Source organism: Macrotis lagotis, chromosome X (assembly GCF_037893015.1).
Source record: "Macrotis lagotis isolate mMagLag1 chromosome X, bilby.v1.9.chrom.fasta, whole genome shotgun sequence".
Lineage (NCBI taxonomy): Eukaryota > Metazoa > Chordata > Mammalia > Peramelemorphia > Peramelidae > Macrotis > Macrotis lagotis.
In genome coordinates, this window is record NC_133666.1 from 639,247,833 (window position 1) to 639,268,523 (window position 20,691).

Sequence of the window (20,691 nt, forward strand, 5' to 3'; positions counted from 1 at the left end):
TTACGATATATGATATACATTTACATTTGAATTCAGGTCCCTCCCGATTTTCTGAATCCCCTTCTAAAGATTTCTCTCAAAGATTATCTCCTATTTATCTACATATAACACGTGTGTATAGTTAATTGCTTGTGCCTTAACTCCAAGTTCAACATGTTTTCCATTTGACCATGCTGCCCATCCCTCTATTAATCAATGCCCTTCTCCCACTATGATACTCCTGAGTAGAATGGGACTATTACTCTCCCTAGTTTTGGGCTTGGAACCTCTCTCAGCATAGTGGAAAATGGCACCAACACTTCTTAGCATATTAATCATAGGGTTCACTAAAATCACAGAGCAAATGAACTGTGATCTTACCACACTTCCACCATCTTGTACTAGATACTGATTTTTTTTTAACAGAAATCTAAAATTTCACAGTCATCCATGTTCAGTTTCATTTTTCTAGATTAAACCCAATGTTGTGGTCTACTGAGATTTGTTTGGCTCATGACTGTCAAATACCACATGTTAATGAGTTTCCCTTTGAATTCAATAAGCATCTTTATCCAAGTCCTTAATAAGTAAGTTAAACAGTAGAGGGTCAAGCATAGATCCCTTGGGGCCTTCCCACCACTGGGGACATTCCTTTCAGTTGACATCTAAGAATCCATCTATAAATATGTTCTATCCTCCACCTCTAACCGAATGAATCTCCTTGAGGGTATGGACTGTGTCAGACTTGTCTTTGCAAGCTTCCATATGTCCCTGGGTAAGTGGGCAATGGATTAAATTGAATGTTGGAAGAGGGAGGAGATGAGATGAGATGAAGGGCAGAACCATGTGAGGAGAAGAAGGGGAGAGATGGGGGAAACAGTACTTCTGGAAAGAAAGTAGAGATGAGAGACAGAGGGCATTCCAAGAAGAGGTAGAGTTGGGGAGGGAGGGGAAAAATGATGAAAAAGGAGTAAAAAGGGGTGAGGGGAAGGAAGGGAAGTATGAGGAGGTACTAAGTGAGGAGAGGTTGAAAGAAAAGGGGAAGAAGCTGAAGGATGTAAGGGAAGATATGGATAAGGAAGTGAGCAAGCATCAGGACCTCAGCCCCCAGCACAAGGACAGAAAGAGGATGAGAATTTGGATGACCAAAACAAGGGGAGCCAGTGGGCTCCAGCCCCATCCTTGTCACTCACCCGATGATCTCAGGGGCCAGCTCCCGGCTGGGTCGTCCACTAGGCCTATGGTAGGGGTAGATCATGAGGTTGCCATGAGCATCTCTGCGGAAACGCAGAGCAGTGCGCAGGATGGCACTGAGACGTTGCAAGAAGTCAGCACTGGAGCGGAGCAGCTCCTCCGGGGGAAGCAGCACTGTGAGCACAAGGACCCCCTTGGCCAGCAGCTCTGGCACAGCACCCGCACAGTCCAGTCCATCCCAGCCACACTCCTCTGTGTTACAGCCCTGGTCGCAGCGTCCATCGGCAAAGTGGTCTGAGCAGTATTTCTCATAAACGGGGCTAAGGAAAGAAAAAAGGGCAGGGGGGTGAGCCGAGTTGGGACCCTGGGACCTCAGGTCCACAGTCTGATCCCCTAACCAAAGGAAGCCATCCCTCACTCCCACCATGGGCTTAAAAAGCAGGAATGAAAGGACGATGAGGATGAGGATGGGGGCAGCCAGACTATGGGGAAAGTGGGCATCACATTCCCTGTCACTGAAGAGCTTCAGACAGAAGAAGCTGGACCGTCTTTTCCTTCAAGTCAAGTCTTAACTTCATATGATGTTAGAGAAGACTTCTCCTCTCTGCCTCAGTTTCCTCACATGTAAAATGAGGTCACTGGGATTAGATGGTTTCTGTACCATCTAATCTTGACATTCTAAAACAATGATGCCAAATAAGAAGATAATGAAAAGGAGATGCTTGGGTTAGAGTTTTCTCTGATAATGAATAGAAAGGGAGTACAGGTGTCATAGTCTGAAACCATTCTCCTCTAAAATGAAAACTCAGAAATATCTCTTATGTATTTCTTTCCCTTAATCTTAATTCCTCATACCAAAAATGCCTAACCCGTAAACATGTTTAACACAAGTGTGTATGTACAATATTAACCTATTAGCCACTGAGGGGAGGGTGGTGGGAAGGAAGGGTGGGAGAACATTTTGTAACTTAAAAATATATGTAGGCATATGGATAAAAGTTGAAAAATTTTCATAACATGTATTTGGAAAAATAAAATAGCAATAAATAAACAAACAAACAAATAAATAAATAGAATGAAAACTCAGATATATCCTATTGGAACAGAGATTGGCATAAGTCTCTCCAACCACCCTCCTTCTGAGACTATTAGTACCTTTACCTTAGACAGGTGTGCCCTTTAATCCCAAAGGGGGGCCTTGAGCGTCTTCCTTAAAAAGGCAATCATTTACTGTGAGTGGGGGGGGGGGGGCAGGGCTTCCTGACAAACCCAGGAAAGCTTTTGCTGTTCAGTCACGTCCAACTCTTTTGTGACTCCATTTAGGGTTTTCTTGGCAAGATAACAGAGTGGTTTGTCATTTCTTTCACCAGAGGAATAAAGCAACTTTAAGTGACTTGCCCAGGGTGACAAAGCTAGTGAGCAACTGAGGTCACATTTGAATTCTGGTCTTTCTGACTCCACTGAGCTGCCTAGCTGCATCCTACAAAGCTAGACCTGCTTCCAGGTCTAAGAAGGAGAGGAGGAAGAGAGGCTGTCTCTGATAGCTAAGCATCTCTTAGTCATGCTCCCCTGCTAACTAGTTCTGTGACTGAATATTTCCCCATCTCTGTATCTCAAGTTTCATCATCTGTAAAATGAGCACAAAAATCCTTATGGTCCTCATACTGCCTCAGACTGTTATGAGAGATATACTCCACTCTAAACTTTTTTTGATTGTTTTTTGGTTTTTGCAAGGCAATGTGGTTAAGTGACGTGCCCAAGGTCACACAGCTAGGTAATTATTAATTGTCTGAGACTGAATTTGAACTCAGGTACTCCTGACTCCAGGGCCAGTGCTCTATCCACTGAGTCACCTAGCTGCCCCCACTCTGTATATTTTAAGAGTTCATGAATTAGTTCTATTCTAGAGAGGGGTGGCTATTCTAGGGAAACTCTTATAGATTCTATCACCTCTAGCTGAAGAAAGCCCATAAAAATTCAATCCTATTCATCAAATAACCTTCAAATTCTCAGATACCCTGGATGTATCCCCCAGTCACCAAATATTTTTATCCCCTCAGTGATAAGATAGCATGGTCCAGTGGGAAGAACACAAGTTATGGAATGAGTGGCCCTAAATTCGAATTCTGCCTGTGACACTTAAATCTCAGGGATCTCCGGTCAAGCATGGCACCAGGATCTCGGTATCATTTGTAAAATAAGCATAGAGGCCTCTCAGATCCCTGCCATCTCTACATCTACAATCCTGGGACCAGCTTATTAATTTACAGACTGAGTTTGGTGAAGAAAATCTGTTCCCCAGAACAGATGCTTACCTCAAGCTACCTAACATTAAGTTCTTAGAAGGTGGGCTCATCAGGGAGCGTGCAAAGATCTGCAGAGAGGCCTGACCCATCTCTGTCACTCCCTCCAGATATCATTTGAACTGGTATACCTGAGTATATGGCAGTCTCTCTTCCTGAATCTATTTGCCCAAGAGAGAAGGGGCAGAAGAATTCCTCAAGGAAATCATTCACATTAAAAGCAAAAGGAGCCAGGAGGACTGGACTGCCCCAGAAGGGGCTGCATGGGCTCCGAAGGAGAAGAGAGGAGTCCTCTAGCTGTGAGGCTGAGGGAAGCTCCACAGCTGGCCCAATGACCCAAGGAAAGGTCTTCACTCAACCCTACAATCTGTCCCTTTATTTAGGAGTTATAAGGCCGGTGAAGGGTCTGTTCTGGGAGCAGACAAAGCCAGGTAGGAGGAGGGGTAAAGGGTCAGGCCTGGGATCTATGGGGGTGTGGGGGAGGTGGAGCTAGGTAGCCACACCAGGATCCTGCAGGAGTTACCTGCTCATTACCTAGAGGAAGATAGAGAAGAGGAAGAAAGCAGGAACCTGGCAGACTGGTGGGGGAGGGAAATGGCTGCCAGACACACAGACAAATGATCTAAACAGACTGAGAGCAGCTCAGAGTCTGGGCAGGGCATGAGTAGAAAGGATGGGGGGGGGGCAGGGGAGGGCAGTGGAACTTACTTGCAGCCACGTTCCTGACTGTGGCAGTCAAAGTTATCATAGAGGCAGGCAGGTGTATTGCAGGCTGGGTCACAGTGGCTGTTGTTGAAGAGGCGCCAACATTGAAGGGCCTGGCATTGGTGCCAGGGATCATCCACGCTGAGTGAGCAGTCACCCCCATCCCACTGGCAGGCAGGAGAATTACACTCCCTGTCACAGTATCTGTCACCCCGCTTGTCCCGACAGCTGGCTCTGGGACACTGTGGCTCCTCAGGAGGTGACAGTAAGGGTGGCAGGGCCCCATGAACCCGGCCCTCACAATGGGTACCTTCCCAGCCAGGGGGGCATAGGCATCGAAAGAAAGGGGCCTGGGTCAGGACCCGGCAGGTGCCCCCATGTCGGCAGGGAGTAGCCAAACAGCTGGTGTTGGTACGGAGGTGGCAGGAGGATCCAGCTAGGCCTGGGGGACAGGTACAGCGGGGGCCCAGAGCTGTCAGCTGACATAAACCCCCATTAGCACAGGGCAAGTCCCGGCAGGCCCGGGCCATTCGTTCACAGTTGGTGCCCCAGAATGGCTGCGGGAGAATAAATGGCAGGAATCAGAGAGGAGGCTCCCTCAACCCTGGTCCTATCAGAAACTCTCCCCCAGAAGACCCCATATCCACTCTCAGCTGCTACTTCTAGAATCCCAGAATTCCCTGCCTCCCCAGGAGGTGCCCACTTCACATACCGGAGGGCAATGGCAAGTGTAGGCCAGAGCATTGTTGGGACTTGGCTGGCATTGACCCCCATGCTGACAAGGCTGGGACTCACAGGGAGATATTGCAGTCTGGCATCGACGGCCTGTGGGAGGAAATCAAACAGAATTTACCAGCCAAGTTCCTTTCTTCCTAGTTCATTCAGAAGAAATGGGCACTGAGGCTGGAGGAAAGGGGTGGGGGAGACAGGGGCTTGTGTGACTATAGGGGCAAGACGTTTTCCCTCATTCAAATCCTTCTCTCCTCTGACCCCTTGCCCAGAACCCCATCCCCATTCCAACATACTCCTGGCCCTTGAATGTCATCTAGCCTGGCCCTACCCCTAGAGTCCCTTATTTTCCGAGCCCAGTTCCAGGCCGCTTAACCGTGGCCTTGGCTAACCCCTAACCTCCAGCACAGGCCTCACCAGTATAGCCAGGGTGACAGAGGCAATGGAAGCCCCCATAGGCATCCTGCAGGCAATCCCGGGTGTGGGGTGCATGGCAGGCTCCAGGGCTACATTCATTGAGGTCCCCCTCACAGCGGGCTCCCGTGTAACCAGGGGGGCAATTACACCGGTAACCTCCCACCTGGTCCACACATGTCCCGTTATGTAGGCACTGGGGGCCCTGCTCCCCACCAGGGGTTACTGCACAGTCATCTTCATTGATCTCACAAAGAACTCCTAGAGAGAGAGAATGGGGGGGGGGGGTCAGACACTGGATCTGCATCCTTTGGTGACACTCCACCACATGGCCCAAACCCCAGTCTTGTGGCCTTACCCAGAGTTCCAGGAGGGCAGGAACAGAGGTAACGACCCACAAGGTCAATGCAGGACCCCCCATGCTGACAGGGCTGGGACTCACACTCATCCACCTCGGCCTCACAGTTGTTTCCTTCATACCCAATGGGACACTTGAGGATACACACAAGAAGTAATAAACACATTTCTGACAGGTGACCCTTTCCAGTTCTACCTTCCAACTTCCCAAAGCCATCCCTCTCCTTTTTTCCTCTCCTCCCAAACTGAACCCCGAGGCTCCTCACCTCACACACATAGCCCCCTACATAGCTGCGACAGGTACCGCCGTGCTGGCAGGGCTGGACACTGCAGTAATCTACCTCCTGTTCACAATAGCTGCCCGTGTGACTGGCTGGGCACAGGCAGTGATGGGTGCTGCCTGAGTCCACACATCGGCCCCATGCCTGGCAAAGCTGTTGCAGCCTCACCCCTGATCAAGGAATCCAGGAGTCAGAATCATGTTCTCCTTGGGTATATAGCCTCTTCCCTCCCCCCACCCTCCAGGGAAAGGCTTCACCTTTCTTAGCTGCAGCTGCCCTGCAGGAAAGGCTGGGAATGTCACAGAAGTGGCCACTCCAGCCAGGAGGACAATGGCAGGAGAAGGTGGGTCCAGTCTGGGTACAACGACCCCTGTTCTGGCAGGGAGCCCTGCTGCACCAATCCACCAGCACCTGGGTGAAAGAGACAGCTTCTTCAGGGTCCCAACAGTAGAAACAGGGCCCCCTTCCCTCTCAGGTCTAGGCCTGGTCTCTTCCCTTCCCTCCTTCCCCTCCCACCCTGGCCACTCTCCAGCTCTGACCTGGCACTGTGCACCCGTATAGCCAGGGAGACAAGTGCAGCGGTAGCCCCGGTGCTCATCTATACAGGTGCCCCCGTGTTGACAGGGCCTCGAGTGGCAGGCGCCCACTTCTCTCTGGCAGTGGGGGCCAGTGAAACCTGGCCGGCACAGGCAAGTGAAGGAGTTCACCCCATCCACACAAGTGCCTCCATTGAAACAAGAGCTGAGAAAGGGAGAAGGGGAGCATTAGTGGCCCCCTGGCCTCTCCCTCCAATGTCACAGGATCAAAGAGTATAGTTAGAGTCAAGACTTTTCTGATATCATCTAGTCCACCCCCTCAGTTCACAGATGGGGAAACTGAGGCTTCCTGAGGCCTGAAGCAGCAGGCCAGGATAAAAGCAGAAATCTACAGACTCCCAAGTCTAGGGCTCTTTTCCTTAAATTATGACAACTCTCCCCTAACCCTTCAACACCCCAGTATATCAGCGCCCCTGGCTCACCTTTCACTGCAGTCAGGAAGATCACGCTCACAGCGGAGGCCCCCATAGCCAGCAGGACAGGCACAGGTGAAGGATGCCACATGGTCGGAGCAGGTGCCTGGGCCACAGGGACTGCTCTGACACTCATCAATGTCCAAAGCACATCGAGGACCCGTGAAGCCCGAGAGGCAGACACAGGAAAAAGAGCCCACACCGTCTTGGCAAGAGCCACCATTCAAACAGGGGTCTGAGGAGATGGGTGGGATAGAGCTCATAGGATGGAGTCATGGGGCTGTAGAGGGTCTCCCCAGAATGCCCAGGAGAAAGATTCCCTTCCATTGCAGAAACATACATCCTACCTCTCAGGGATATTGTGAAGATCAAATGAGATAAAGCATTTAGAGCAGTGACTGGCATTAGGTAAGAGCTATTGAAATGCTAGCTACTAATTTGTTCTGAAGAGAAAATAAGGCAAGGTTTGAAATGAGTCCTCTAACAGGAAGCATTTTAGAGAAGAGCCTGAACAGACCTGCTTTGGACATGCTACTTTTCTTCAATCCTTGAATCCTTAGACCCTCACTATCTCACCTGGCAGATGCAAAGGGAGATACATGAGCCTGACTCCTGATGCAGGGATTCCTCCCATTTCCCATTCACCCTAACCTATCACTCTTGCTCCTAGTACTCACTGGGGTCACAGTCATCGATGTCCCTCTCACAAGTGGTCCCACTATAGCCAGGATCACAGGTGCAACTGAAGCCTCCATGAAAATTGATGCAGAAACCATGGGAGCCACAGGGCCTAGAGCCCTCACACTCATCAATATCCTGCTCACAGTGTAGGCCTGGAGGACAGAAAGTTGCACAATGTCAGAGGACCCGGTAAACTGCTGGAATGACCAGAGGGAACTACAGGGGAAGTCAGTAAAGGTCTTGGGGGTGAGAAGACCCTGGGAAGGACCTAATAGACAGGAAGATGTGAGGAACCTTGAAGCTAGAGAGGAGGAACTCATGGGTTGACTTGCAGGGTATCAGTAAGGGTCTGGGGGAATAGAACGGTGCCACAGTTCCAGTGAGAGTAGGAAGGACAAAGGGGGAAGGAGAGAGAGTCCCAGGGGAGGGCCCAAGGATCACATGAGAGTCAAGAAAGCAGAGATCTGGAGATGGGGTATCAGGCACACACCCTGGAGGCCGTCAGGGCAGGTACAGCGGAAGCCATTGATGTAGTCGGTACAGGTGCCTCCAGCCTGGCAGGGGTGAGATTCACATTCATTTTGGTTCTGGTCACAAGTTGGGCCAGTCCAACCTGGCTCACATTCACAGCGGTGTCTGAAAGGGGAAATAGCAAGGGGAGGCAGTGAGTGAGTTGGTAGGAGTGAGAGGAAAGCCAAGGAGTTTTGAGAGGGGAGGGGGATATGTTGTTGTTTGTCCTTCATTCTCAAAGATGACCATGACATTAGGGAGACAATGCCATGCATTGCAAGTGAATTGGGTTTAAGTGAGAGAGGGCTATGCAAAGTCACCAGTCTCACTTTCTCCACTGGAGCCATCTGGGTCCAGGGTAAGACATGGATCAGGTTGGTGGGAGATGCAGAGGGAGACTTTGGCCTTTTTAAGCCAAGGTCTTTCCCAGATCTTTTTGACTGAAGCAACACCCATTCAGTGATTAAGGCTAGGTAAGAACTGAGGCAAAACATGGCTTCTTTTACCTACTACTCAAGAAAAGAAAATCAATCTGGGAGGAGACCCTCAGAGTTTCTGGCCAGAACAGAAACAATTGCTATTTTCACTCTCTCTGAGCCTTCAAAACCCAAACAATGACCAAGTGAGGCTTGGGCTGGGATCTATTGTTGGCCAATCAGTGAGAGCCAGAGTGATTTGGGTTTAAAGCATGGTCAAGTAGCTCCATTTGAATCCCAATGGGCTTTATCAAAGCCTGGTTTTCCAGTTCGCTATTTCAAGAAATCATAAATGAATAGGAAAGACTGAAAGAAGAATAGGTTTGAGGGGAAGGAGCTAGGGGGAGAGATGGGGGGGGTAAGTGGGGATTGGGGAGGATAGAAGAGAAGAAAGGAGCTAGAAAGGGAGGGGGGAGGAGTAGGGAATAGGAGAGGAGGTAGAACTCAGCTAGTGAGGAGGGAGACTTGAGGTGAGGAATATCACAGAATCATAGAATTAGAGATGGGAAGGACCCAGAGAGCATTGAATCCTATTTCCTTATTTTACAGATGAGGAAACTTAGATCCAGAAAAGCGACTTATCCAATGACACAAGCAAGAAAGAATGAAGGGAGAAAAGAGGGGAAAGGGAAAACAACTGATGGGGGGAGGGTGTCACTCACCCACTGGGGTCATCATGGCAAGTGCCATGGCTGCAGGGATTACTGGCACAGGGGTGGAGTTGAGCATGGCACAAAGGGGGCAGAAAACCAGGTAGGCAGAGACAGTGGAAGCCATTCTCCTCATCCACACAGGAGCCACCTTCCCCACAGGGGTTGGACGAGCACTCATTGATCTCTACATTGCAAAGTGGTCCTAGAGAGAGAGAGAGAGAAAAGGAATGCAACTTTTATCCTCTGCATTCCTCCAGCAGAGAAGCCCACATACTATTCCTTCCTCCCCTCAACCCTGTCAGCTGTTCCCTACCTGTGAAACCTGGCTGGCAGATACAGTCATAGCGGTTGATCCCATCCTGGCAAACCCCGTAGTCGCAAGGGTTACTGGCACAGTCATCGTGGTTTATTTCACAATTCACCCCTAAACACATAGAAGAATTTACAGACAGTTCAGCTGCCCCCTCCCAGTCTCTTCCCTTCCCTGTTAACATCCCTGCCCATCCCAGACCCTCCTCCAAGGCATTCCTTCCCTCTTTCCCCAGCATTCCCCTGCCTGCAGGGGCCCACCTGAGGTGCCAGGAGGGCAGTAACACAGGTACTTATTGACAAGGTCAAGGCACTTGGCACCATGTTGACAAGGCTGGCTGTGACACTCATCCAGCTGGCTTTCACAACGGCTCCCCGTGTAGCCAGGGGCACAAGCACAGGAGAAGCTGGCGATGCCATCCACACAGCTCCCATGATGGCAGGGGTCTGGGGAGCAGTCGTCCACATTGCTCTCACACAGTGGGCCCTCAAAGCCTGGCAAGGAACAGGGAAGGAAGATGATCTTGTGGAAGAGAAAGGCCTTCACCTCTTCCCCAAGCACTGCCCTCCATTTCAAACCCTATTGCTGGGCACTGTCTGAGGCCCAGGTCATGGACCAACACTCACCCTCAGCACAATGACACTCATATCCATCAGGCTGGTCCACACACTTGGCCCCGTTGTGGCACGGTGTACTGGCACACTCATCCACATCCAGCTGGCACATAACACCACTGAAACCTAGGCGAGGACAGGGTCCAGGTGAGGAGCAGACACACAGCCAGGAAGCCAGACTGGTTCCCACCCTGCTACACCCAAGGCCTTCAAACAACCTCACCAGAGCATCCCCAAACCATTGTCTAGCCCCTCCACAGTCTCCTCACCTGAGGGGCAAGTGCAGCTGAAGCCGTTCACTCGGTCCCGGCAGAGTCCACCATTCACACAGGGGCTACTCTGACACTCATCAATATCCACCTCACAAAAGGTACCTGTGAATCCTAGACCCCCCACCCCAATAGGATTTCGTAAAGCCACTGTCCTCCAGACTAGCCCAGTCCTAGCAGCTCCAGCCTGGTCTCTCCCTCCCCCAATCACTCCTCCTTCCAGACCCCAAACGGGAGGACAGGGCAGAGAAAGCTTGGGCAAGGAAGGAGAAGCACGGACATTGCAGCCCTGGGGAGCATACCACCCACATGAATCCAAGGCTACTCACTCACCAGGGATCTCAGGGGAAGACCTGGTGAAGAGTATTGCTTATATATACCATAGCTCATGTTTGCAAGGTAGAAGGTGGAGTTACCCTTTTCCCACCATTCCCTGGGTCCCTTGGTTATACCCTTATATAGTACAAGCCTCAGCCTCATGTCTCCTAGGTTCTCCCCACCGCCCCATACCTGGATCCGAACCCAGCTCCTACCTGCCATGCAGATACAGGTAAACTGTCCGATTCTGTCAAGGCAGGTGGCCTGATTGTGGCATGGTCCAGAGAGGCACTCATTTATATCTGTCTCACACCGTGGGCCTGTGTACCCACGCCCACATTGGCATTGGAAGGAACCTTGTGTGTTCACACATTTCCCAAAGTGCTCACATGGGTTGGCACCTACAACAGTATGGGATGGTAAGTGCCAACATGTGTGTGGCCACAGTCCCTCCCGATCCCTGGTTCTGTTGTCTTACCAATGGAGCATTCATCTACATCCTGGTCACAGGCCCCCCCTGTAAAGCCTGGGGGGCAAGTACAGATGGCGCGCCCATTCACAGGGTTGGTGTCACAAATGGCATCTTCATGGCATGGGTTACTGACACAGGCATCATCCAGATGGCACAGGAGCCCTGTGGGAGGCAAACAGCAAGGATCAAGAACCTTGTCAGATGGAAAGGGTGGGTAGCTGACCAGGGTCACAACAGCCAAAAGGGGGCACCCAAGGAATAGCACTCAGCGGAAGAGAGCCCAGAGGAGTTTCTAGAGTAGGGACAAGAGGAGGGAAAAAGGAGTTCTCACAGTTGAAGATGGGAGAAGGACCTGGATATGGCCTCACCAGTCTTGCCCATAGGACAGGCACAGTAGAAGGAGGCCACCCGGTCATGACACGTGGCTCCATGGAAGCAGACAGCCGTGGCACAGTCATCAATGTTCTCACTACAGCTCTCACCCGTCCAGCCATTGACACAAACACAGCTATGCCCTCCATGGGTATTGAAACAGGTACCTCCATTGTGGCAGGCATTTGGCTGAAGCTGGCATTCATCTACATCTTCTGTGCAAAACTGGCCTGAAGGGAGACAAGGAGGGTTGTGGGGTCAGAGAGACCCCAGGGTGCCCATGAATGCTGCACACTGGACTTCTAACTAGCAAGTTTAGCATCCTGAGCAAGGAACACAAAAGATGCCTGGCATGAAATATTCTCTTGTAAAAGTAAGTGAGAGATAGACGGTTAGGTGAAAAATTCACCTGCAATTAATTGTATTTGCCAGTTGCTACTTACTTTCATTTTCAGTAATTATTCTTGTGAGCTAGATATTAAGCATAATTATTTCAAGGCCAAAGAAAGACTGCAAGTGAAGATAACACTTCTTCACCCTCTGTAATTTAGCACCCTTGTGAGGCAAAGTCCAAGTTGCTCCACTCGAGTTATGGTTGTGCCACCTACCATGCACCCAGGCAGATCTGACGCTTCTTTCTTTCCTTCCCACCCTCTAAGCTGGGCCCAGTCCATGGGCTCAAGGGAGAGCAGGGGTGAAGGAACACAGGGTCAAAGTCCACCCCAGTTTAGTAGCATGGTCTAAGTCAATTCCCCACCTGTCCACTCCGGGGGGCATTGGCAGTTGTACGTGTTGACACCATCTACACAAGTAGCTCCATTCATGCAGCGGTGCCTTGGACAGTCGTCTACATTCACCTCACAGTCATGCCCTTCGAAGCCTGACACAGCAGAAGAAGGAGAAAGAAAAGAGAGGTCTCATGGTCAACTTTGGCTGGCGAAAAGCGATTCCACCTCCTGGTCTGAAGAAATCACGCACGGAAGTCAAATAGGATGAGAAGTCTTGGCTCTGGCAACAATTGCTTCCTTCCTCGCATAAGGCCACTTCCTGCTTCTTTCCTGATTTCAGCTACCCTGGAGGCCATGGCAGGGAAGCCCAGAAGAGTCCATGGGAGCCTGAGTCCCCTCCTGCTGTCCCTCCCTCCCTTCCTCCCCCTGTGAAGTTAGCAGCTCACCAGGCAGGCAGGCGCAGTCATATGTGAACTCCCCAGTCTGGTGGCAGGTACCCCCATTACGACACTGAGAGGGGGCACAAGGGGCTGAAGGACTCTCACACAGAGGCCCAGCATATCCCATCGGGCATTGGCAGCGGAAGGAGCCAGGGACATTGATGCAGGTGCCCCCATGTTGGCATACTGTGCCCATCCGACACTCATCCATATCGCTGCGGCAGGTTCGGCCCTGGTAGCCAGGTGGGCAGGTACAATTGTAACGATTGTGGTTGCTGGAGCAGCGACCCCCATTGGCACAGGGATTGTTAGCACAAGGATCAATTAGGGAGCAGTCTTGACCTGCAGGGGAAGGAAAAAGTCAGAAATACAAGGTGGGCATGGATCCAAGGGATTTTGTCTGAGGAGGAAGCAGTTCAAGACCAGACCCTCATCCCAGCTGCAGCCCCTTACCTCGGAATCCCCGGGGACAAATACATGAGTACTGGACAGTGTCCTGAAGTAGGGAGCTCTTACAAGTGCCCCCATTTGTACAGGGAGAATGGTGGCATGGGTCTTCAAACTGGCACCGATCCCCCATCAGCCCTGGAAGGCACCTGAAGGGCAGAGAAGCACCTGGGTTGAGGTGGTACAAAGGCAGATCACCTCAATTCCAGGCTCAGTCAGAATCCCAAGCTCATCAGCATGGGGGTCTGGGAGGGAGAGGTGTTGGGGAAAGAATGAAGGGAGAAGGAGAGAGGCACCTAGATGCCAGTCCCTTATTGTCACTGGAGGGGAAAAGTCCTCAGAGCCTCTGTTCTCACATATACAAGAGCAGATGAACAATTAGTTTAGAATTCTCTAGCATCTCCAGCTTTTCCAAAGCACTTCCCTTCTAAGAGTTCCAGGAGGCAGGCAGTATGCATATCCACCCCCCCTCCCCATTTTACAGAGGAGGAAACTGAGGCTTGAGGATCGTGATTTGCCCAGGGTCACACGGATTATATGACTGATGGCAAACCCATCCAATCCAACATTTATTAATCCAATTAGGGGCCAAAGAAATGGAATACACATAGCCTCAGATCTCAAGAAATGTAAAGTTTATTGGGAAGAAACAAGTGAACAAGTTAGTAAAGATAATCGGAGGAGAAATAAAAGGGGGAACTAACAATGAGGGAGAGACTTGTCTTCTGACTCCAAGGCCTCCCAGTGGGAATCAAAGCTAGGAGAGGACACCCCAGGATTTGTATGAGCCAGGGGGCAGCCAGTCTCCCCCACTTTGCCACTGAATCAAACTCAGTTGGACGGCTGATTACTAATGAGAAAGTTCAGCCTGGATCCCAAGTAACTGAAAGCAGACCTCGGGTAGGGGCTGGGGCAGGGAGAGGCAAGGAGGTGGGGTGAGGAGGGGCCCCGAGAAGGGCTCGACTCAAGCGTCCCCAACTTGGCCCTAGGGGCAGGGTAGCAGCCTGGGCATGTGCAGTGAGTGAAACTTTCTGGGGGGGGGGGGGAAGAGGCAAGGCAGGGATGCCTGGGTCCCTTCTCTCCCCCCTTCCCCTGTTTGAGTCAGGTCCCTCGGGGGCTGTGTCTGTGACTCTCAGCATCAAACTGTGGGAATGGGGAAGGGCTCCAGCCCCAGGACCCGGGCCTACCCAGTGGGATGGGGGTGGGGAACAGAACTGACAGACTCATTGCCCCTCCTTCCACGGCCCCAGGTCCTTTCTCACGCTCCTTTCCCCTTCCCAGCCGGGCCCAGCCCAACCCAGAGTCTTTCCAACCAACCGGTTTAGCTGGTTTCAACCCAAACTCCGACCCTGGCCCCGCCCAGCCTAGACATGCCCTCCTCTTCCCCCCACCGCCACACTTCTCCCACAGTGAATTGTAGTTTCTAGTTGGAGAAGCCCTTTAGTGACCACTACCCAGGCCCTTCCCCATTTTACAGATGACCACACTGAGCTCCAGGGGGTGGGAGTGGGAATGGGGATGGGGGGAGCGGGAGCGGGGAGGCATTTGCTCAGAGGCACCCAGCAAATTCAAACCCAATGGTTTGAATGGTCTTCTGATTCCCAATGGATATGTCTTTTCTAGTCAGCCTGAAACCCTCACACTTCCCATGGGGGGGCAGTTGGGGAGGAAGGGGAGCTGGGTTGGAGTTTGCTGGGCCCTCTGGGGAGGCCAGCAGCTGGGAATCACTGCGCAGGTGGAAGGTAGTGCCTGATCCTAGGAAATCCAGGCCAGGTGCTGGGATTCCCGGTGATTCACCTGTTCTGGGGGGCGGAGCTCATCCACCTGTCCCACACATTCCGAAGCACACCTCAAGGCAGGGGGCAGAGCCAGGGCAAAGTACGCATGAGCAGCTTCTTACAACTGCTTGCCTCCCCACTTCAAGCTACCTGGGGCCCACGTGGGAGGCTTCTCTAGTCCCGGGGCCATCCCTCACAATGGTGACCTCACTCAGGCTCCCTCCCAAGCCACCCAGAGCGTGCCTGTGCAAGGCAGGAGGGGAGCACCCATTTCCCAACCTCCTCTCATACTAGCCTTGGCCCCATCCGGCCCCTTCTGGATGACCCGTGTAGACATCCGTGGTGAAGGATGGCTGGGACACTAGGCAATGTCCAGCTCAAGCATCACCTTCCATAAAAGACCTCCTGATCCTTTCAGCTCCTAGTGCTTCCTCACCGCCCCCTCCAAAAAAAACCAAACTTATCTTGCACTTATTTCTGTTTAGATGGTCTACCTCAGAACCAAGGATAACCTGAGTCTGAATCCCCATCTGACACATTCTGGTCATCTTTATGAAAAGGGGTGTATGTACAAATATGGATAGGAGAAGGTAGGAGCATATAAAATTATATTTGAATGGGAACAGGAATTATTTTATTTGTCCGAGCCACCTACCCTTTCTTGAAATAAAGCAGGTACTTGATATACATGTGGTGATTGATTCTGGAGTAAAACTTTAGGCAATCCCTAAGGCAAAGCATTGGTAGAATTTCCTCAAATAGGGGTCCCTATCTCTACATTTTGTGTACTGGTGAGGCAACTTAGCACAGTGGCCAGTGTTAGAAAGCTATCAGAATCAAAAATTCAAGTTCAAATCAGGGCTCAACTTACTCCAGTGTGACCCCACCCCCCCACCCCACTAAGCAAAGTCATTTAACAGTCCTCTTTCTGATTTCCTCCTCTATAAAATGGAGATGAGAATAGCATCTGCCAGGCAGGGTTATTAGGATCAAATGAAAGAATAAATATAAAGTATATAAATAGTTGTTGTTGCTATTATTATTATATCATTGTTCCCCCTGATAAAATATGACCTCCTGAGGGCAGTTTCCCATCTTTGTATCCATAGTGCTTAGCACATAGTACACACTTTAAACTGTTTGCAGATGGATCAATGAATTAATGTCTAGAGTCTCACTTTCAATTAGTTGGGGGTAAGGTGGGGTGGGAATGTTCATTTATTAGGAAAATTGTAGGGGGTTGGGCAAGATACCCTCTGAGCTCACTCTAGCTCTGAAAGTTTGTGATTCTGAAAATAGGTCTGACCCCAGGTCTGCTACCCCATGACCTTGGGCAAATCAACGTGCTTTTCCAAGCCTAGATGAATTCCAAGTTCTAAACCCTACCATCCCCTGGACATCTCACTAGAGAGGGCAGGCTGGTTCAGATAGAAACTATCCTCCCTAGGGTCAGACCATGAGATCCTCCCTCAGCCCCACTTCCCCCCCAAAGAAATTTCCCATTCCTGGGAAGATACAAACACAGCTGGGAAACCACAATGCTTGACAAGGGTAGGGAGAAAGAATTGCCCCCAACCCAAGGGAAGGCAGGCTTGGGGGTGTAAGAGGGGGTCAGAAAGAGGTAGCTTGGGGGCCAATAGAAGTTGATGAGTCTCAGAGTATCAGCCCTCTTCTCACATTGTCCAACAGCTGGCCAGGGCTATGGAGGTAGCCTAGCATCACAAAGCATGAGATTTGGGTTCAAATTCTGTTTTTACCACTTGTGACCTTGGGCCAAAAACTGAATCTCTCTGATCTTGTTTCTTCATCGAAAGAGAGAGTTAGACTAGGGATGGTCTCTAAAGTCCCTGCCAACATCAAATTGTAAGCTTCCATGAACCCTTTCCTCTAATTCTGGCTCATACTGCCTTGTCTCCCCTCCCCCCCCCTTTATTCCAAGAAGAGATTGGGGGAGTCAGCCTGGGAAGGATTAATTTAGCTACTCCCTAGGGACCTTTCAGGACTTCCTCCCTATTTCCTTCAAGTTCCCAAGCCCACAAACCTCCCAAGAATGGTGAAGTACCCTCTGCTCCCCAAATCACCCACCCACCCCAACTCACAAACAGGCAGCTTCCCCATTGGACAGCAGGGCACATCGGCCTCCATTCTCACAGGGGCTCCCTCCATCCAGGCACTGGGGGGCTGTGGGAAGAAGGGAAAAAAGGATAGCCCATCAGTCTATTCTGAGGTCACCCAGAGGGAAAGTGAAGGCAGAAATACATTCCTCTCCATCCCCCTCCCCCCCCACCCTAACAAACAACCAGGGATGGCCCTGGGACCCAAACATCCTGCCCTCCTGCCCTTCTCATCCAAACTCTTGGAACCCAGACTTTCCTGGGCTTACCTCCTATCCCCTACCCCCTGGAGTCAACAGCTGCAGGCTGGGGCTGCTGGGAAGAAGGAGATTTGGGGGCATGACAGAGGAAGCATTTCTACCCCCCCCCAAACCTAGGAAGTTCCCACGGCCACTATCCGCTACCAGCTGTTTGGGCAGCCTAGGCACCATTGTGCTCTGCAGCTGTTGCTACCACCTGGGGTACTGTGCCCCCCACTCCAGCTCAGCCTGGGGGCAGGGAGTGGGGTTGATCAGAGGAAACCCCTGGAAGGGGGAGGGGTACATGAAACCAATGCCAGCCAGATGTGGGAGGCCCCCTGGGGCCACCTAAGCTGCAGGGGAAGAAAACATGAGATGGAAAGCTGAAGGCTAGGAGGAAAGTTCTAAGGATGTCCAGAGCTAGAGAGTCAAGCAAGACTTGGGGAAAAGGGTGCCTCTATCCTCTGCAGAGGAGAGGATAAGGACCAGGGTATATGCTGAGGTCTGAAAAAAAGGAAGAGCCACTTTTTTATATAGAATTAACACAAGAACCTTGCTCCCAGACTGCCTGGGCACACCCGCATCCCTCACCTCAGGCCAGCCAACTAGTCTTTTAATGACACCTTCGGTGTCTGTCATTGTCATTATCACTCCCATTTCTATGCCGCTATAAGGTACCTTTCCTAACAACAGTCCTGTGGGGCAGATGGTGCTAGATTGGTTTTCTTTTAAGGAAAAAGTTAATCAGAGAGACTAAGTGAACTGCCCCTGGCGGCCCAGCTAAACCGGGGCTGGGACTCAGGCTTCGATTTCCTAGCCAAGCACTCTGCTGTAGGGTTTGCAAACAAATGTGGGCAGAGTGAGCAGGCCATATCTAACCAGGATGGACATTCTGAGCAGGGTTCTTATGGGGTGCCCTGTTTCTGGATAATTCAGGGAGACAGGGTAATAAGTGCTATAAGCAAGTGAGAAAGTGGGCAATGCCCTACACAGTTCTGGACCGAGTTTCAGTCCAAGTTCAGTCAGTAATATACTATGTATGACCTTGGATAAGTCAAATGGCTTCCCCTGGCTTCAGTTTCTTCATCTAACAATAGCCAACTTTTCTTTCTCAGACCGTTTTAAGGGGGATGAGGGTTGAATTTTCTCAGCCTTCAGGGTGTGGAGTTCTCTGTTCTCTTTATCTGTCCCCCCCTTCCAATGTGGGGTTGCGTTGGGTGGAGGAAGTTCCCTGTACAATAAACCCCGAGGGGCCATCTCAGGGCTTGGCACTGCCTTTCCCGGCTACTTCGCCAGGCTGATGGGGCAGGGCTGTGCCCTAGAGGAAGGCTCCAAAACCGGGGGGGGGGGGAGCAGGACAGAAGCCCGGGGATCTGCTCCATAATCTCTCAAGACCTACAAGTTTGCCCCGGAGTGCCAGTCTGGGGTTGAAGCCCCATGCCCTGCCCATTGGGGTGGGCTGGAGGCCTCGGCAGTATGGCCCGAGCCCCTTTGGTACCCCGCCGCCCCCGCATCTGGGCTGTGGCCCCGCAGCTGCTGTGGACTCCCCTCGGCCCGGCTAGCCAGCCCAGAGCTGGGGAGGGGGGTGCGTGCATTCCGGCATTGTCTGCGAGAAGAAAGGGCTAGGACCGAGGCGAGGGAGCCGAGGGGGAGGGGGTGTCTAGACGGCGTAGCTATTGTCCCGGAAGGGGGGAGGGGAGGGCCCCTCGGGGAGGGGGCCAAAGACCCCCGCGCTCCGAGGAGGGAGTCATAGGGATTCCCCCATTCCTGCCCCCTTCTCTCAAACGCTCCCCCCCACCCCCGGGCAGAGCACATGGGCAGCCCAGGATCCTGCCCCTTCCCAGCCAGGGAATGGGGGGCGTGGGGGGAGCTGCCCTGGGAAAGTGGGAGGGACAGATCGAGGAGGCTCCGAGCCACCTCTCACCCACCCCCGCCCGAGGAGTGGAGCGGGGAAGGGGGCCCGGGAGGGAGAGGACGCGAGAAGCTGGGGGGGGGGGGGGGGAGAGAAGAGAAGGGAGCCGCTCCGGCCTCCCGGCTCCGGGCTCCGGGCTCCGGGCTCCGGCTCTTGCCGCGCTCAGGCCCTGGGAAGAACTTTGCTCGGAGTAAATAGAAAGTAGAGAACTTCTTCTCCCGCAGCCCAGCCGACCCCCTCCCCCGGCCCCTGGCCCCAGCCCCCGCCCCTCCCCCACACCCAGCCTCCCCGGCCCCCAGACCAGCGAGCCCGCCGCCGCCGGCGACCTGGGCCGGCCCGCATGAAGGGGCCCTTTGTGCCGGGGCCGCGGGGCCCCGCTGCCTCCCCCCGAGAAAGGGGCGGGGGGAGGGGGCGCGGGCGGAGAAGGTCTGGCGGCAGAGCCCGTTCCCAGGCTCCGGGACTGACCGCAGGGCAGGGAAGGGCAGGGGAGGGGAGGGAAGGGGGCGGCGAGAAGAGGGGGGACGCCCCCGGCTGCCCCCCTCCCCGTCCCACTCCCCCCCCACTACAGAAGGAGGGTGGGGGTCCCGAGCCCGGGCTGCCTGGGTCTTCCCCTAGGACTCTCGAGTCCCCCCTTCGTGTTCCGCTGCAGTGCCCCCGGCCCCCCGGATCCTCCCCCCCCACCCCTCACCTGCAGCCGCAGCTCCCGAGAGGACCAGTAGAGCAGTGCCCAGCAAGCAGATGCCCAGCAAGCGGGCCGCCTGGCCCCGGGCCCCGGGCCCCATCCTGCTGCCTCGCCTCCCTTGCCTCGGGCTCCGGGAGCGGGCGGCGCCTTATCCAGCCATGGGAAAGAAGGGGGGAGCCGCGGGCTAAGCCGGAGCGAGTCCCCGGTACCAGCTCCGCGCCTCCAACTTCGCCGAAGTGAGGCCCGGCCCGGCCCCGCCCCCGCCCCCCCCCCAAGCCCCAACCCCCAAAGGATCCCTCCTCCTCCTCCTCCTCCTCCTCTTCTTCCTCCTCCTCCTCCTCCTCTTTCCCTCCTCCTCTACAGTCCTCTCATTCCCGGGGGCGGATCCCTCCGCCGATCAGCCCCTACACCCCTCTAGCTCAGAAGCCACACTCTTTTCCTCCCTCCTCTCTTTTTCCCATCCCCTGCTCCTCCTACCTTCTTCCGTCTCCTCTCCCTACCCTCTCGTTTCACACACCCCCTCCCTTCTCAACCGCTGCTGCGGTCCTGTTACCCTCAACCCTTAATCAGAGCCCTCCCCTTCAAACCCCCGTCCACAGCTTTAATTCATTTGGAGCGGTCCAGGAACTCCAGATTCCAAGTCTACACACCCTTGATGAGCGGATGGGGCGTTTTTAAAAACCTCTGATCACACTTGTTCCTACT

The 20,691-nt window shown here is 52.7% G+C and overlaps 1 protein-coding gene across 1 annotated transcript in view; it reads right to left on the reverse strand.

The window, feature by feature from the left end:
- NOTCH3 (notch receptor 3) overlaps positions 1–20,207 on the reverse strand; it is a 33,289-nt gene extending 13,082 nt beyond the window's left edge. The window contains exons 1-24 of the mRNA XM_074204285.1: positions 19,993–20,207; positions 17,139–17,220; positions 13,268–13,410; positions 12,821–13,156; positions 12,404–12,526; positions 11,643–11,876; positions 11,281–11,436; positions 11,018–11,203; positions 10,485–10,598; positions 10,228–10,341; positions 9,862–10,095; positions 9,605–9,715; positions 9,301–9,493; positions 8,143–8,288; positions 7,649–7,804; positions 6,981–7,206; positions 6,502–6,703; positions 6,220–6,373; positions 5,948–6,132; positions 5,683–5,815; positions 5,328–5,585; positions 4,894–5,006; positions 4,185–4,738; positions 1,173–1,493 (exon numbers count right to left, since the gene is read on the reverse strand). Of these exons, the coding sequence (XP_074060386.1) occupies positions 1,173–1,493; positions 4,185–4,738; positions 4,894–5,006; positions 5,328–5,585; positions 5,683–5,815; positions 5,948–6,132; positions 6,220–6,373; positions 6,502–6,703; positions 6,981–7,206; positions 7,649–7,804; positions 8,143–8,288; positions 9,301–9,493; positions 9,605–9,715; positions 9,862–10,095; positions 10,228–10,341; positions 10,485–10,598; positions 11,018–11,203; positions 11,281–11,436; positions 11,643–11,876; positions 12,404–12,526; positions 12,821–13,156; positions 13,268–13,410; positions 17,139–17,220; positions 19,993–20,086 (4,568 nt within the window). The 5' untranslated portion in view covers positions 20,087–20,207. The remainder of the gene's footprint in view (positions 1–1,172; positions 1,494–4,184; positions 4,739–4,893; positions 5,007–5,327; positions 5,586–5,682; positions 5,816–5,947; positions 6,133–6,219; positions 6,374–6,501; positions 6,704–6,980; positions 7,207–7,648; positions 7,805–8,142; positions 8,289–9,300; positions 9,494–9,604; positions 9,716–9,861; positions 10,096–10,227; positions 10,342–10,484; positions 10,599–11,017; positions 11,204–11,280; positions 11,437–11,642; positions 11,877–12,403; positions 12,527–12,820; positions 13,157–13,267; positions 13,411–17,138; positions 17,221–19,992) is intronic.
- Positions 20,208–20,691: the final 484 nt, after the last annotated feature.